Source organism: Canis lupus, chromosome 37 (assembly GCF_011100685.1).
Source record: "Canis lupus familiaris isolate Mischka breed German Shepherd chromosome 37, alternate assembly UU_Cfam_GSD_1.0, whole genome shotgun sequence".
NCBI lineage: Eukaryota > Metazoa > Chordata > Mammalia > Carnivora > Canidae > Canis > Canis lupus.
Genome location: NC_049258.1, coordinates 6199833 through 6214957, shown reverse-complemented (window position 1 = coordinate 6214957; position 15125 = coordinate 6199833). Strand labels below are relative to the sequence as shown.

The following is a 15125-nucleotide window of genomic DNA, read 5'->3' as shown; positions in this document are numbered from 1 at the left end:
CTAGACAGTTTGAGAGATGTGTAGCTGTTAAGGAAGAAATTTAGTCTGTTTTCTTTACAGTTGATCTTACATTTTTTTAAAGAGATGTGTAGCTGTTAAGGAAGAAATTTAGTCTGTTTTCTTTACAGTTGATCTTACATTTTTTTAAAAGGTTTCATTATTTATGAGAGAGAGAGGCAGAGACCCAGGGAGCCCCATGTGGGACTTGATCCCGGATCCCAGGATCACGCCCTGAGCAGAAGGCAGACGCTTAACTGCTGAGCCACCCAGGGATCCCTGTTTTCTTTACAGTTTAAAGAAACCTAAAGATAAGTGGGGAGAGTAGCTGGATGAAGAGAGAACTTCTGCCATGAGAAATCCGAGGAGGAACAAATCCAAAATTGCTGAAGACAGTCACGTCTAAATACCCTACCTCTTCCAGCCACCTGTCTTCTCGGGGAAGCCTCTGCAACCGGTTTTTTGTCAGCTCAAGTTGGAGGCCATCAAACCTGCACTTAAACCAGCGATGAGCTTCTTCCAGGTTAGCTGTTATCTGAACATAAACGTGTTATCATTAGAAATCACGACAATCAGTTTCAGAGACTTTTTTTACTCAGATGTTAAAAGACCCAAATTGCAAGTGCCAGGTTCTTGCAACCTATTTGCATGATGTATCTCCCACAGATGAGAGCGGTTTCTGAATGTGGAGTTGAAGAATGCGTGCAAGCCTGCAGCTATTCAAGCATTAATTAATATTTTCTGGATGTGAATGAAAGGAAGAGGACCCAGGAGGAAAATAAGAATGAAAGGACAAGGCACTGCCAATGAATATTGGTAGTTCAAACCAGAGTTTGAATTTTTGAGTTCTGTTCCCTAAGACTAAACAGTTCTCCAAAGTTTATACACAGATCTTTCTTTTGGGCTTTATGAAAGTAATCAAATTAGTAACAGACTGGACTAGCTTAGTGTAAGTTGCATTCTTTTTATTTCCTTTATCATTAAAACATTTTATACTTCAGCTCCTAAGTACATATTTCCAAATTATCTTTGTTAGACTTCAATGGCCCTTCTAGTAGTCTGACTTCGAAGATGATCCGGAATCAGTATTCATTTAATTGACAAGTATTTACTGAGTGCCTATGTGTGTGCCTGGCACTTTTGTATGTATTTGGGATACTTCAGTATTTTAAGGTAAAGCTGACTGGCTTTTATGTTGTTAAGGTTGCTTCAAAACAGCTCCAGAACATACCCTCTAGAATAAAAAGTAAAATAACTGTTTCTTCCTTTTGATTATGTTTCCTAGACAGCATTTTCATTTTTTGATTCTGACATCTGAGAGAGAGAGGTGTATTTCTCTGTTTCCTGGGAGAAGGTAAGTTCCATGAGAGCAGGGGGCTTCCTCAAGCTTGTTCACCCTGAGTCTTCATCACCTAGCACTGCGCCCACCCTAGGACAGGTCCACAGTAAATATGTATGACTATGTATTTGTCCCAGATTAGCCAGGTCCTAGTGTGGGTACTAAATAGTAAGAAAGTAGAGCTCCCCTTGTCATTCAACTTTCAGAAAGCTACAAAGTTCAACTATTTTCCGGGGCTGTTTGTATATCCTAGTGCCCGTGATACCCTCATACCTCCCTCACCACACCAGACAACTTTCTCCAGCGCTCTTTACCAGGACTGGAGGGAAAGATGCCTGAAATGGCCCCACACATCATGTCTCCTCTTGCACGGTGAACGGGAAGGGGGGTACTACTTATTGAAACTTACTCTGAGTCATCTAACAATAATGGAATAGTTAAGCTTTAATATCCTGGCTTTTCTAGATGTGGTAACTGATGAGTTAAAATGGAACTTCCTCAAGGGTAAGTTGGCACTCAAAACTCCTGTGTGTCGGAGTGCATATTCCTTTTAATACTCTGTTCTGACAGTCACATTATTTCTATGACTTAATGGCTATAAAAGGGACACATGACCAACTGACAACACCATCACTGTATACCTTAAGAATCTATTTTCTTATCTGGAAAATGAGTGGTTGTGTCAGACAATGATTTCAAAGACCCTTTCCAGCTCTAAAAACCTTTAAAATGCTTTAGAGAAAGCAAATTCACAAATTAAAAGGGCCTTCGAGGGGTATCTGGCTCAGTGGGAAGATCGAGCAACTTTTAATCTCAGGGTCATGAGTTTGAGCCCCATGGTGGGAAGAAAGATTACTTAAATAAAAAAATAAAAATAAATAGGGCCTACTTACATTTCTAGTTATTGACTAAACAAAGAGCTTCCATTTTTATTAGTGATGTCAAGCCATAATGCATTAAAATCTACACACATGCTGGTCTTCCCTTCTTATATTTAGGGGTAGAGAATTGGACTTGAGGTTCATTCAGGACTTCAGCATTCTGTTATCTTTTATCAGGACACAGAACCTCAGTCTAAAAATTATTCTTCATAGTAGACATTAGACTTAGTAAGTTGTTATTGCCTGACAACTCTGTTAATGAAGGATTTTACCTTGACTTGAAGGTTTCAAGGTTGCTGTGTCGGAGGACACCTGTCTACGTTTCTACGCCCATAGGTCTGGCTTACCTGTTCTGATTCCACACTGGCTTCTTTCAGCTTATGCTCTGTTGCCTCTTTACATTTCTTTAGGTGTCTGATAGTTTCTTCCAATTCCTGAACATGGGATACAAAGATTTTTAGAAATTCCCAACATCCCATATGGAGCCCAGAGCTTCCATGTTGTTATAAATCAGCAACAAAATTAGGAAAGTACCATGGGGTGTGCTACCAAAATACAAGATAAGAACTGTTCCTCTCAGTAGTATACATAGATGCATACAATGACAGATTTTGACTGATTTCTGTATTCTCCTGAGGAGAAAGTGATCAATATCTGTTTTCCAGAATGGAAGGAATGCTTTTTTAAGGAGACCATGTCTGCTGGAAGGCAAGAGCTTGATGGTCTCTTCAAGTTCCTTTCCAGTGACAGAATGTCACGCTCTTCAGGAGGCTGGGGAGAGTTTCAAGTCTACCACAGTAACAGGCATATCTGAGCTTCAGGGAAGAACCAAGGCACAGAAAGTTCTGGAAAGACCATGGAATTCATTTCAGGAGTCCTACTTAGGAACCAGTATTTTGCACAGGTGAGCGTTAGCTCTTCTTTGCGAGTGAATATTTTATAAATGGCGAGCACGTGCCATATTCAAAGCTCCAGGCTTCTTCCTACTTGCAGATTTGCACCTCTGCTACAGAATCTAGAAAGTCTACGTGCTCTACTGTGGGGTTTCAGTCCAAGTCCCCCACCGCCCCTCTCCGAGGAGGCCTCTCACCCGGCACCGGCTCTCCAGTTCCTGCCGAACATTGCGCTCTGCCTCGAGTCGCAGCTCTTGCTGTTTGTTCTGCGCAGACGTCTCATATTGGCTCTTGGCCAGCAGCTGCATCTCCTTCTGTAGGTTAGTCATTTCAGACACGAACTTCTGGATACTCAAGGACTGGTGGGGCACAGAGAGGAAAGCAGTTGTCAGCCTGTCCCAGGTGGAGATTTTGTGTGAAAGGTAAACATGAAGTCTGTGGAAATCACCTACCTGTTCATAATTTTTTTTCTGATATTGATCCTTAATTAGCTCCATCTGCCTCAATTCCGTTTCTATTTGCTGAAAGTAAATGTGGAGATAACATAGAAAGATGATTAGTGGGAAAACTGGCTGGCCCTTTTGCCTACAGGATTGCAGGGGGAATCCCATGAGACCCATGTTGTCGCCTCTGCTGGGCTCTCCTTCCCGCTGGCCCGGGAAGAGCAGAGTCCTGTACAGTCACAGTGGAAGACACAGAGGGGATCCACAAGGGCACAGGACAGCTGCTGAGAAACTACACACTTACACTGCAGTATCTCTGCCGGAAAGAGAAACAGCCCCCTCTCACACTTTGTCCACTCCCCGGGTGCAGCTATAATTCCCAGAGAACACAGGTGCTGTTAGGACTCTGGAACCATCTTCACCAGACCCCACCGCCTGCCTGGATCCTCATCAGACACTAAGGAAGTGAGGGGAGACTTAGCGTTTCTCATACAACCTTCATCCTTTCCATATTCTGAGTATTATTCGCCTTCGTCGACAAATGGAGCTTGATTTGGGCCTTTTGATTCTTTATTTTCTCCTTGCTACTGTTCAGGACCTTCTCCAGCTCTGTCAGTTTCTGCCGCAGCTCGCGGTTGGCCCGGGTCACCTCCACTGATCTGAAGTTGGCTTCATCAAGGGCTTTCTTCAGCTGGGGAACACAACGGGAAAATGTCATCGTTTTCACCTCTCATTCAGTAAGAGAGGCTTATGATGAGGCCTGTCCCCACATTTTGTTCTCTTTGACCTTTCTTTTAAAGGGGAGGCTAAGTGAGGCAATGATAATGATATCTGATTAAGAAGATTTGTAGAGCAACAGTCTAAGGAGTTTTCATCTTTTTTGTTTTTCAAAATTTTTAACACTAAACACAATTTTTCCTAGAACAGATAAATATTGTAAATACATGTTCATTTGTTTTTTAAGAGCATGACTTTAGAGTCCAACCTAAGCTCAAATCTCAGCTTTAGCACTTACTAGCCAAGTAATTTTGGATAGTTAACTTCCCTAAAGGCTCAGGTTCATCACTGGCAAAGTATGCAAATAACCTATCTCCAAGGATTCCTAGTTAAATAAGATACAGTACAGGAGGAGAGCCTGGCACACTTGCTCAGCTTTAAGCTTTTCTCTTCCTTCTGTCACTTGTGACCTCATGTCTAGAGAATTGAAAATTAGAAAGTAATTCATACAAATACTTGCTAGTTACTACCAATGCATAGATTTTTTTGTTATACTGCCTTCAGTTTTCAAAGATTTTAATAAATATGTTTAGTGGAAAAATACCATAGTGAATATTGTTGGAACCAAGACAACAGCCCCAAACAGAGTCCCTTATGCTAAGCCCCACATCACCAAACCAAGATTGAATTACAGTTTTGACTTTCCCAGAAATGAACTCTTAGACGAATCTGTCAGCAGTTGCCTGACGAGCACTCGTGTGGTAATCTTCCCAATCCTGCCCTCCCCTGAAAGAAACTTTGCAATAACCAACTCAAGTTAGTGGCAGTAAAATGTGTTCTTGCTCCCTTCTGCCTATAAAAGCCTTTCATTTTGTATAGCTCCTTGGAGTTCTCTGGCTGCTAGACTGGATGATGCCCAATTTGAATCAATTTCTGTTCAAATAAACTCTTAAAAGGTAAACTGAGGCATGTTAAATATTTAACAGTTCTGGTGTCAGAGAGAAAAAAGGAAGGAGGGCAGTGCTCCCCAGGAGCAACGAGCAATCAGGTCTGTAGGTATCCCCAGCTTCCTTGAGGCCTCTGGAGGTCAGGCGTCAGTCCCTCTTAAATCTTAGCTCTGCAGCTTTTGTGGTCGCAGCTGTTGGACTTTAAGCCTTTCTTTTTCTGGATGGGGTCCAGTGTGAGGTGTCAGGTGAATAAAAACTTAAAGGCTGAACAGACAGATAATTTTGAAATATAATGGCTACCATGGAGAACTTTCAACCTCAATAAGCTTATCCATGTGTGAGGTACTCTAGACAAGCAAAGCCAAGCACTTATAAAGGGTAGAAGGAAAACTGTTTTTCATCCTCTGTGGTTTCTGGTGACTACGATGAGACCTCCTGGAATCCACCCCCTCACCTCCATCCACCCCCCCACCCCCGCTGCCTACTTGCCCAGAATCTATGGATAGGATCTGGGGAAATGAGCAGAAGCTAGCAAAAGACAACAGTTCTCCCCAAAATCAGCTCTCTCCGATGTCTCTCTGTGGTGTCTGGTTGAGAAAGAAAGGTAAAGTTTCACATTGTCCTTTCCAAATTCAGACTGACAGACAAAATTATATCTTTGAACTGTGTCTTTTTAATCTGCTTTCAAGTACTCACTGGTTGTTGATCTTTCTTCCCGGGACGGCTTATGCCTTCTTGTTACCTTGTTTTGTATCTTGAACCTGGCTTGGGCAACCACTAGGTTAGAGGCTCTAAAAATATGGTTGGACAGAAATGCAGGTTCTATCCCATCTGACTGCTGCCAGCCTGGACAATTCTCTTGGTTATCTTTGGGAGTGGTTCTAGAGTTTGGGTGGGGAGTATTTTTTGTGCCCTTTCTGGGGACCCTCTTGCATCCATGAGGCTGTTCAATATTGCTAGGAATATTTACTGTTTGTCCTTGCTAAAACCTAGCAAGATCTATGAAACGATTTAAAGTAGCTCTATGGCCAGAGGATGGCCATATTCAGAGCCTGCTAGACTTTTAAAAATTCCTTTCTTTTCTCTGCAATGATGGCAGTATTTTTCGTCAACAGCAGTTCACATGGTGAGGGATGATACTTTGGGTCTGAGTGAAGCTGAGGAGGAAAAAAAAAAAAAGGTCTTTCTCCCCTCAGCTAAGATGAAACCGTACCTAGAGAGAAAATTAAAGCCTCTGTGGAAGGATTTACTAAATTCCAAAGACACACAGCTCTAAATCTCGAACATAGGAATCTTTTGATTTCCATCTTAGTTGAAGATCTCCCTGATAATAAAGAAGCAAATTGAAGATTGTGTAGTTGGATGGGTGGGTCAGCCTGTTTATCATTATAAGGCTGCAACCCAATTCTTTGAGAAATTAAACACTGTACTTGTCTTATAAATTAAATGTACAAGAACAGAAACTCAGCCCTAGAAACAATTCAAAGCTCATCTATTCTTGTTACCAATCCCCAAACCTCCCCTATTCATCTAAGGCTGCAGATATTGTAAAATATCTGTATTTAGGAAACAAAAATCCTCCTTGGTGGAACTTACATTCTTTTTCTGTGCCTTTTGAGATGTAAATATCCTACTTGGTCTTCTCTAAGAATGAAGACCATTCTCATGAAAAGAAAGGAAAAAAAAAAACCCAAAATGGAAAAGATATTTTGAAAACTAGGCACATGAAAAATCTTAAAAGTCTCCTTCACAAATACGAGTTAAAAGCTTTAGCCTGAACCAGTAACCTTAGCTTTATCAAGTGTACGCTCAAATAGAGAAACTAACCCAAATGTTTTTGCAGTTACATGATCTAGGATAATCGTCAACAAAGTATCCATGTCTTCAGAATTATCAGCATTAACTGTAATACTTCTGTTTTACCAGGTTTACTAAGTCAGATAAACTCCTCTCTCTATCTCTGTTACAGAATTTGTCAGCAAGAAATTTTCATGAGTAATCTAAACATAATTGTCAGATATAGCATAAAATTTTCCAAAATCTTTTTGGTATCTAGAAACCTTGAAATTACCCTAAAACAAATTAAATGATGGATATTCATTAAATATCTAGATCATTTCCAAATAAAATACCAAAACGAATTACTAAACATAGGTTTACCCACTTTGGCTTCCTTTTACAGAGAAATTAAAGATATTTGTGTCTGTTAGTAAACATGTTTTGTGCTAAGCTGGGAAGTTTACTATGAAGAAGAATATACTTATAGAAATTAAGGAATTACTTATTAAACTTGCTAACCCACAGAATGTTAATTGTAACATACTCTACAATTGCTTATTTCTTAGTTTTCACTAGGAATAAGGATTCTAAATGTTAAGAATTCTAGTCAATATGTGTAATTAAAATTACTTCAAAATAATAGAGGTGTGGGACGCCTGGGTGGCTTAGTGGTTGAGTGCCTTCCTCAAGTCCCACATCGGGCTCCCTGCATGGAGCCTGTTTCTCCCTCTGCCTGTGTCACTGCCTCTCTCTGTGTCTCTCATGGATAAATAAATAAAATCTTTAAAAAAAAAAATAGAGTTGTAAGAAAACTGTGTAGGAAAAGTTGTAAGGAAAGTAAAATGACTGTTCCAAAATGAGAAAGAGGGATGGATAAAAGAAAAAGTTGGTTTGTGGAAAAGGAATCTTGAAAAGGGGATTTTATGTGTGGTCGAAATGGCTAAGTTAGAATGGATTTATCAAGTTTTTAAAGAATGAATTTGGTGCATAATTAGAATTTGGTTTTTTCTTTACTAAATGGACAGTTCTTGGACTGCTGGTTTGTTCTTGATAAGAGGTTGTGGAAGTGTTTTTTTTTTTTTTTAATTTTGGGGGTAATTTACCTGAAAAACAAAGATTTTGCATCTTAGCAAAATAATTTACTGTGCTTCATATCGTCTTTTATCAGGTCTTTGACTACTTAATACTGAGAAGACTGGATTTTCTTAAGAGCTAAGTATGTAACTTTCTGTATTTGCCTTTAAAACTTCTATTGTCACTTTGTTTAAATGATATTTCATAATAATTTTAGTCATGTTTTGACAACTTTCCCAAATAAAATTCTAAATGGAGTCTTTTTTATCTCAAAATAACTTTGAGATTTCCCAGAGGGTCCCTAAGACAAAATCTCAAAGGATTTGTGTTTCACTATGTAAAAGAGAAATGTCAAACTAATTAGGTTTATATGATGCTAAATTACATGGGAAGCATTGTCGAATAAGTGATGATAAACCTTATATTTGTACAATATGTGTTATTAATATAAGTGTTCTAGCAATTGTAGGAAATTCTTAAAAATTTAATGTGTCCTTTTATCAGTCATAATTCTAGTTATTATCTTAAAATGCTGTATATCACAGACATAACCAAATTTCCTTGTCAATTCCATTACAGTGAACTCTCATCTTTACTTTTTTTTAAAGATTTATCCATTCACAAGAGACAGAGAGGCAGAAGCAGGCTTCCTGTGGGGACCCAACGCTGGACCTGATCTTGGACCCTGGGATTACACCCCGAGCTGAAGGCAGACGCTCAACCACTGAACCACCCAGATCTTTAAACATGAGCATATTAAAGTCTTTTATCATTTACCAACAGCTGTTGTTATACTCTGATACTTTTGCAGAAGGGAGATTCCTGGGAAGGATCCTACTATGTATAGGTACATATTTCACAATTGAAGAAGGCTCCATCTGACATCTGGTCCTATGTAAATATGTTGTGGAGGCCTCAAAATCAAACTAAGAAGAAAAGTAGCGGACACTGGGTTAGACTGCTTGCTCCTAAGACTTCAGATCAAGAATGTTTCTTTCTTTCCATTCTTCCTTCTCTCTCTGACCATCCTTTTTTTTTTTTTTTAAATATTTATTTATTCATGAAAAAGACACAGAGACACAAGCAGAGGGAGAAGCAGGCTCCATGCAGGGAGCCCAACATGGGACTCGATCCTGGGACTCCAGGACAACACCCTGGGCTGAAGGATGCCAAACCACTGAGCCACCCAGGGATCCCCTGACCATCCTTTTCTTAATTCTTACACCAAGTCTTTATGATTCTTTTGCCCACCTTTCCTTGCTCTGACCTGCAAAAATAATGCCATTGCAAAGGGCCTAATCCAATCTTCAAACAACTGGTGATCCTGTAGTTCTGCCCATCACATACTTCTCCCTGATTTCAGTGCTTCAGTTTCTCTGGACCAAACTCTGCCCCCTGTCCTTTGTATCATACTCCCTACACCCAAGGGTCAATTTCTGTGCTTCTGGTTAAAAACGCCAACCCCAGGGAATCTTGCATCTAGGTTCTATACAAAGAAAAGGACAAGCAAAACTAGAATAAAACTGGTGTGGTCTACAGACTTGAACTTTACTTGCCTCCATTGCTGTCGCCTTTCCAATGCTGAGCCACAGACTGAAATCAGGACTTACCAGGAGGCATTCGTGATTCAACGTTCGCTTCCTTTGGCAGATCCCTAGTGCCTTGGCTAGCAGTAAGTGCAAATGGGGGCGCAATCAGAAACCTCTCCTTAACTCAAAGGTACTGCAGAATCTGCTGATAAATAGCTGCCCAACAAAACCCCTAGACTCTCTGCCTGAACTTGTTCCGGATAATAGAAGAAATTAGCTGGATTGTCTTTCAGCTGAGCAAGGAAGTGTTTGTGCTGTGGCCTCAACACCACACGCTGCACTTAGACTGACACTTCTGGAGAAGCTGAGCCTCAGCTACGGAAGATCACTGAACAAGCTGGCTGGTTTAAGAAAGTGACTCCTTCGGCAGAGTCCTTCACTTACTTGACTCTGACTGATTGGGGTCTTGGGGACCACGGCTCCAAAGGACACTCTAGACATTGGGAATTATCCTACTTATAATAATCAGAGCAGTCTCTCTAGTTTGCTGGATTCTCTCAAAACCTTGAAATGCATGATCATGGGTGCTAACCACCGAGCAAATGGTCTAAGACAGGTGGGTAATCTGCCTGGTAAGACTCCTGTCTTCCCCTAAAGGAAAGTACCTTGTAAAATAACCAGCCTGCTCTTTTGCCTGATATATCTTGTCTCTGGCTCCTGTTCGCCTATGAAATCTTTCATCTCATTCCGCTCCTTGGAGCTCCTTTTTATCTACTAGATTGGATACCATCTGATTTGGACTGAGTTTTGCTCAAATAGTCTTAAAAATATCTAGTATCCCTCAGTTTATCTTTTAACATTACTTAAACCATTTTACAGAGCTCCTATCCTCCTCCAGTGCCCTTAAATCAGTGCCGCTTTGGTTTTTAGGAAGAGGTGGTAGTGGAGAAGGGAGAAGTACTCTGGACAGCTGAGAGCGTTTGACAATGTACAGTTATTTGTACCTTTTCTTTCTACACTAGCTCATTCCTTCACATCCTAACTTCAAGCCACAGTGCTGGCCTCTTACTACCACCCAACTGACTTTCTGTTCGATACTCCACCATTACCTCAATCACAGCTTTGTCACAACCGGGTGTAAGCCCTAACAACATAACAATAACCCTGTACTTATTACGCACTGTCATAATTACATATATTTTCCAACTTAAACAAACGAACCCTGGAGAGTAGTTACGAAGATTTCCATTTTATGATTGAGGAAATACACTGAAACTGTCTGCAGACAACACCTTGTTAGTAAGAGGCAGAGCTGGGATTTGCGAGTGGTGCACCCTGCTGCTGACTCCCCACTGACCTCACCCCCTCACTCTGCCCTTGGTCTCCTCACAAGTTCACAATCTTCAGTGATTAAACAGACTTAAATTTTATAAGTATTCTAACAACTATCTGATTAAAGGTGCCTTTAATTTCCTTTTGTTTCCTTTCATAAGTTTAATGTTTATATAGTTTTGTAATTTACAAATTTTCTAAAAGGTCTCTGAATTGCTATTGCTAAAATATACCAAATTTGACAAAATACAGACCTATAGATCAGCCACTCCAACCAAGTCTTGGAATGATTTTAATTCTTCCCTCCCCTTCTGTTCCTGACAGAACATTTACTGTCTTTTGATGATTTTTCTTTCTTTCTTTCTTTTTTTTTTTAAGACACACAGAGAGAGGGGCAGAGACACAGGCAGAGGGAGAAGCAGGCTCCATGCAGAGAGCTCGATGCAAGACTCGATCCCAGGGCTACGCCCTGGGTCAAAGGCAGACACTCAACCACTGAGCCACCCAGGCATCCCTGTTTCATGATTTTTCTATTAAAATGCCTTTTTCGGGATCCCTGGGTGGCGCAGCGGTTTAGCGCCTGCCTTTGACCCAGGGCGCGATCCTGGAGACCCGGGATCGAATCCCACGTCAGGCTCCCGGTGCATGGAGCCTGCTTCTCTCTCTGCCTGTGTCTCTGCCTCTCTCTCTCTGTGTCTATCATGAATAAATAAATAAAATCTTTAAAAAAAAAAAAAAAAAAAAAAAAAAAAAAAAAAAAATAAAATGCCTTTTTCAATTTAACTGTTCTCTATTTTCAACTGAACTATGCTGCTTGCCTCTAATCTTCTGAAGCCCATACTGTTTAGCTTGCTTGGGTCTACATGTCTCCCATTTCTCTTTGTCCTTGCCTACTCTCTTCTACCACCAGACTCCCCTTCCTAAAATTGTGCTTTCATCATACCACCCATTTCTTAGAAACCCACAGAATCCCACTTTGACATGAAAGTTCACCTCTAACATTCTGATTGTCAAGGTCAGCTACCCACTCTTTCTCAGACATTTCCCAAAGTCTCTGCTCTGATAGAGAGAAATCCTCTTTAATTGCTCACACATCCTGTTCATTTTTATAACTAAGCTTTGGTCATTCCCTTGCAGCGGGTATCCCTGCCCTGTCAGCTCTGCCAATCTCAATCACTTACTTTGTTTCCCTTCTTCTTCTATGACTCAACTTGTCTAAAACAAACTTTCCCTTACTTTGAATTCCTTCAAAATTGTACGTAGCCTCTAGTTACTCAACAAAGGCCCTCTGCTGTTTACCCTATTTGTCTCACGTCAAGAGCAGAGATCACAAGTAAGGGTCACGTAGTACACATCAGAGCACAGGCCACACACACGTGCCTCTCAGGAGAAGGGTGCTGGTGAAGCAAATTAAGGGGACAGACGATTTGATGTGTACCCAATGGCCATTTCCTCTATCCCTCAGCTATCACTGTCCAATGGAAAAGCTCTCATCGAGACCCTCCTTTGCTAGGCAGAGAACTGTCTATCAGAAGCTTTGTGTGTTTCAACTTACGAAGAGCACGGAGATGGCTTGATTACATTGTGCTTACTGCTCACAGAAGGACTAGAAGGACCAAAGACCTACTACAGCCATGCTCAGAAATCCTGTAACTGATGATAACGCTCTTAAAAGGCACTCATCTAGAGAGACACTTTTTGTCACTTGACTCCATACCTCAGTCACTTCCCGTTGTGCTACTTTCTTGGCCGTTTCTCTCTCAGTTTGAAACTGCTTTCTTAGAGCTTCTATGCGTTCAGCATGCATTTCCGCTTCTATTTTGGATTCCTCAGTCATCCGTTCTCTGTTTTGGGGGGAAAAAGTCACCTTTAGAAACCTTCTTTAGGAGGTAAGGAAGGCCTGGAGGAGAACGTCTGAAAGGTGTCATATACAAATGAGTAGCAATCAGGCACCAGGTTAACTTCCTTGGTCTGGAGCCCATTAACAGAAGGAGGGAGAAAAGCATTTACCTGTGGCATTAAAGGCCAAAAAAAATCATTCAATATAAAGATATCCAACCCAAAGAGGGAAACACATAAACGCTTTAACCAATAAAAAAGCCAGCAACATTTCACTAGACTATAAAATGTGCACAGATCATAAAGAGGGAAACATGTCTTCTCTGCTTTAGCTTACACCTGTCTCGTATCGGTATGTTCATTAGCTGAAAGGCATAAAGATCTATGCACACACTGCGTTTCCCTTGGGTAAAAATTTTTACAGAATGTTATTTATATCCAAATCCTATTTACCTAGATGCAGTTTATAGAAAAAATAGTGCCTTGACCTAGTGACTTGATGGGTTTGACTGGACTAATTTCGGGAAAACAGTGGTTTGGGATTTGCCTGGGTGAAGTCCTCCCACACCTAGATGGGTTATTCCCACCAGGCTGTTGCTATTCCTTTCCCAAATCATGCTTCTAAAGGACACATCACCTGTTGATAGGAAAGGGTTGGTGGAAACATGCAATATTCTTTAAATTTTGGTTTAACCTTCACGTGGAGAAGCAGGTTGACATTAGATGAGGGAAGAGCAGAAAAGGAGATCCAAATGAGCATACCCCAGCCAGCTAGTGTCTGCTGCTCAGGTGTGCCTGGTTCTTTAACATGGCTCTCCTGGGAGTACCAGTTCCAAGTTGAGGATTGGTACTTAACTGCTTTATGTGAATGAGCACAACTTACTCTCCCAGAGACTCTCCCCTAATTTCACTGTGATTACACTGCTCTTACTTGAAATTTTCCAAATTTTGTCGCTCAAGTTCTTTGCTTTCCAATTTCTCTTGAACATGATCAAGCTTTGTTTGTAGATGATTATTTGTCTGAAGAGCTTGCTCCAGGCTCATAGCCAGTTTCCTGTTGTCTTCTCTAGCTACATCTAGAGCTTTCTGTAGAGGCTCCATCTGAAAGAGAGAAGGCTCGTTTTAATTCCACAGTCACAGATGAAAGAAGTCTTTAACATTATATGCTCACTCCTTACACTTTACCATTAAGCCATTGAAACAATAATTAAATGGAACCAGAACCAGATTCCAGCTGCCTGGAATATGTGAGAACTTACTATGACATTGCTTAGGAGACTCTCAGGAGGCAATGGGAAAAGTATGCACCAACTCATTACTAGTGAGCTTTGAAAAACTGAGTCAATTTAAGTTAATTTTAGTTTTTAAATTTTAAACTAGTTAAAAATTCTTTCTGATCCTATAATCTTTGGTATCGCTGCCTAGAGAGGTAAGAACTGGCATTTGTTCCTTGTACGTCTTTCTAGAAAAAGCTTAATTATATGAAATACTCATGACTTTTTAATATATGTGCATATATGTAGAGATATTCATATGTGCATACACTTGTGAGCACACACATGTAAATGTGTCTCCTTAATTCATAGTGGGATCACTCCAATGACTTGTGATTGAAGTTACAAGTTATCCTCTGAGCCTTTATGAGCCTTTAACTACTGCAGTCATTTATACATTGATAAATAAAAACTAACCATGTATGAAAGAGAGAATTAGGCATAACAGTGGTCCTGTTTTGCCAATAAATGACTCACTGGAAGGCTGCAGGCCTTCTTCCCATTTGTAACCAAAACTCAGACTTACTCAGATGAAAAAAGAAATTTCCCTGATTATTTTACTCCATTTTCTTAAATGACCAATATCCCAATAAAAGCAAAAATATCAACATTATCATCTATAAAATGTGGCCTTTACCTCACCGTTGTGCTGGGCATCTACAACAAGCATTCTGGCCTGCCACTGGTCCACTTCAGCCTCCAGCTTCTGCACCCTCTGTTGATTTAGAGCCCTAAAAATGGAAAGCACAGGAAGAGTGACTACAGAAAAAAACCATCTAGGAATGATACCACTGGGAGTTATAGTGCACTCTTCTTCCAAGAAGCTCAAACAGCATATGTAGTAAAGTACAGATGCTCAGACCTTTAAGCAGTTAAGGCTCCCAGAGATTAAAAATTTGTCCCAGCTATAATTCAATTTGGCTTGATACATTAAGCTATCAATATTTGTTAATGACTAACTTATGGGCTGGTAATTTTATACATATATATGTGTATATATATACATATACACATACACACATACACGTCACATACACACATACATATTCAAAAATATATCCCCTCTAGACGGATGGGCCTG

At 40.4% G+C, this 15125-nt stretch overlaps 1 protein-coding gene, 1 long non-coding RNA gene and 1 other non-coding gene across 53 annotated transcripts in view; 2 read left to right on the top strand and 1 right to left on the bottom strand.

Moving 5' to 3' along the window:
* The window catches only part of CCDC150 (coiled-coil domain containing 150), a 79528-nt gene that overhangs the window by 455 nt on the left and 63948 nt on the right, over nucleotides 1-15125 (bottom strand). For all 12 annotated transcript variants that reach the window (XM_038585221.1, XM_038585222.1, XM_038585224.1 and 9 more), the window contains 8 exons: nucleotides 14682-14775; nucleotides 13702-13871; nucleotides 12649-12775; nucleotides 4050-4244; nucleotides 3563-3631; nucleotides 3308-3469; nucleotides 2565-2651; nucleotides 413-532 (listed from right to left, as the gene is read on the bottom strand). In XM_038585221.1, coding sequence (XP_038441149.1) covers nucleotides 413-532; nucleotides 2565-2651; nucleotides 3308-3469; nucleotides 3563-3631; nucleotides 4050-4244; nucleotides 12649-12775; nucleotides 13702-13871; nucleotides 14682-14775 — 1024 coding nt within the window. The remainder of the gene's footprint in view (nucleotides 1-412; nucleotides 533-2564; nucleotides 2652-3307; nucleotides 3470-3562; nucleotides 3632-4049; nucleotides 4245-12648; nucleotides 12776-13701; nucleotides 13872-14681; nucleotides 14776-15125) is intronic.
* Nucleotides 1-15125, top strand: part of LOC106558323 — a 40235-nt gene that overhangs the window by 21372 nt on the left and 3738 nt on the right. For 16 of the 40 annotated variants that reach the window (XR_005385116.1, XR_005385117.1, XR_005385120.1 and 13 more), the window contains 7 exons: nucleotides 292-520; nucleotides 664-1170; nucleotides 1283-1351; nucleotides 1590-3121; nucleotides 3211-3430; nucleotides 8165-8212; nucleotides 8679-8850. This is a non-coding gene — a long non-coding RNA (uncharacterized LOC106558323). Of the gene's footprint in view, nucleotides 1-291; nucleotides 521-663; nucleotides 1171-1282; nucleotides 1352-1589; nucleotides 3122-3192; nucleotides 3533-8164; nucleotides 8213-8678; nucleotides 10216-15125 lie in introns of those variants that run through there. The other 24 variants (XR_005385142.1, XR_005385131.1, XR_005385143.1 and 21 more) reach the window with 24 other exon arrangements.
* Nucleotides 6302-6372, top strand: LOC119867992. Its single transcript, XR_005385484.1, has one exon. It is a non-coding gene; the product is annotated as a small nucleolar RNA SNORD56 (small nucleolar RNA).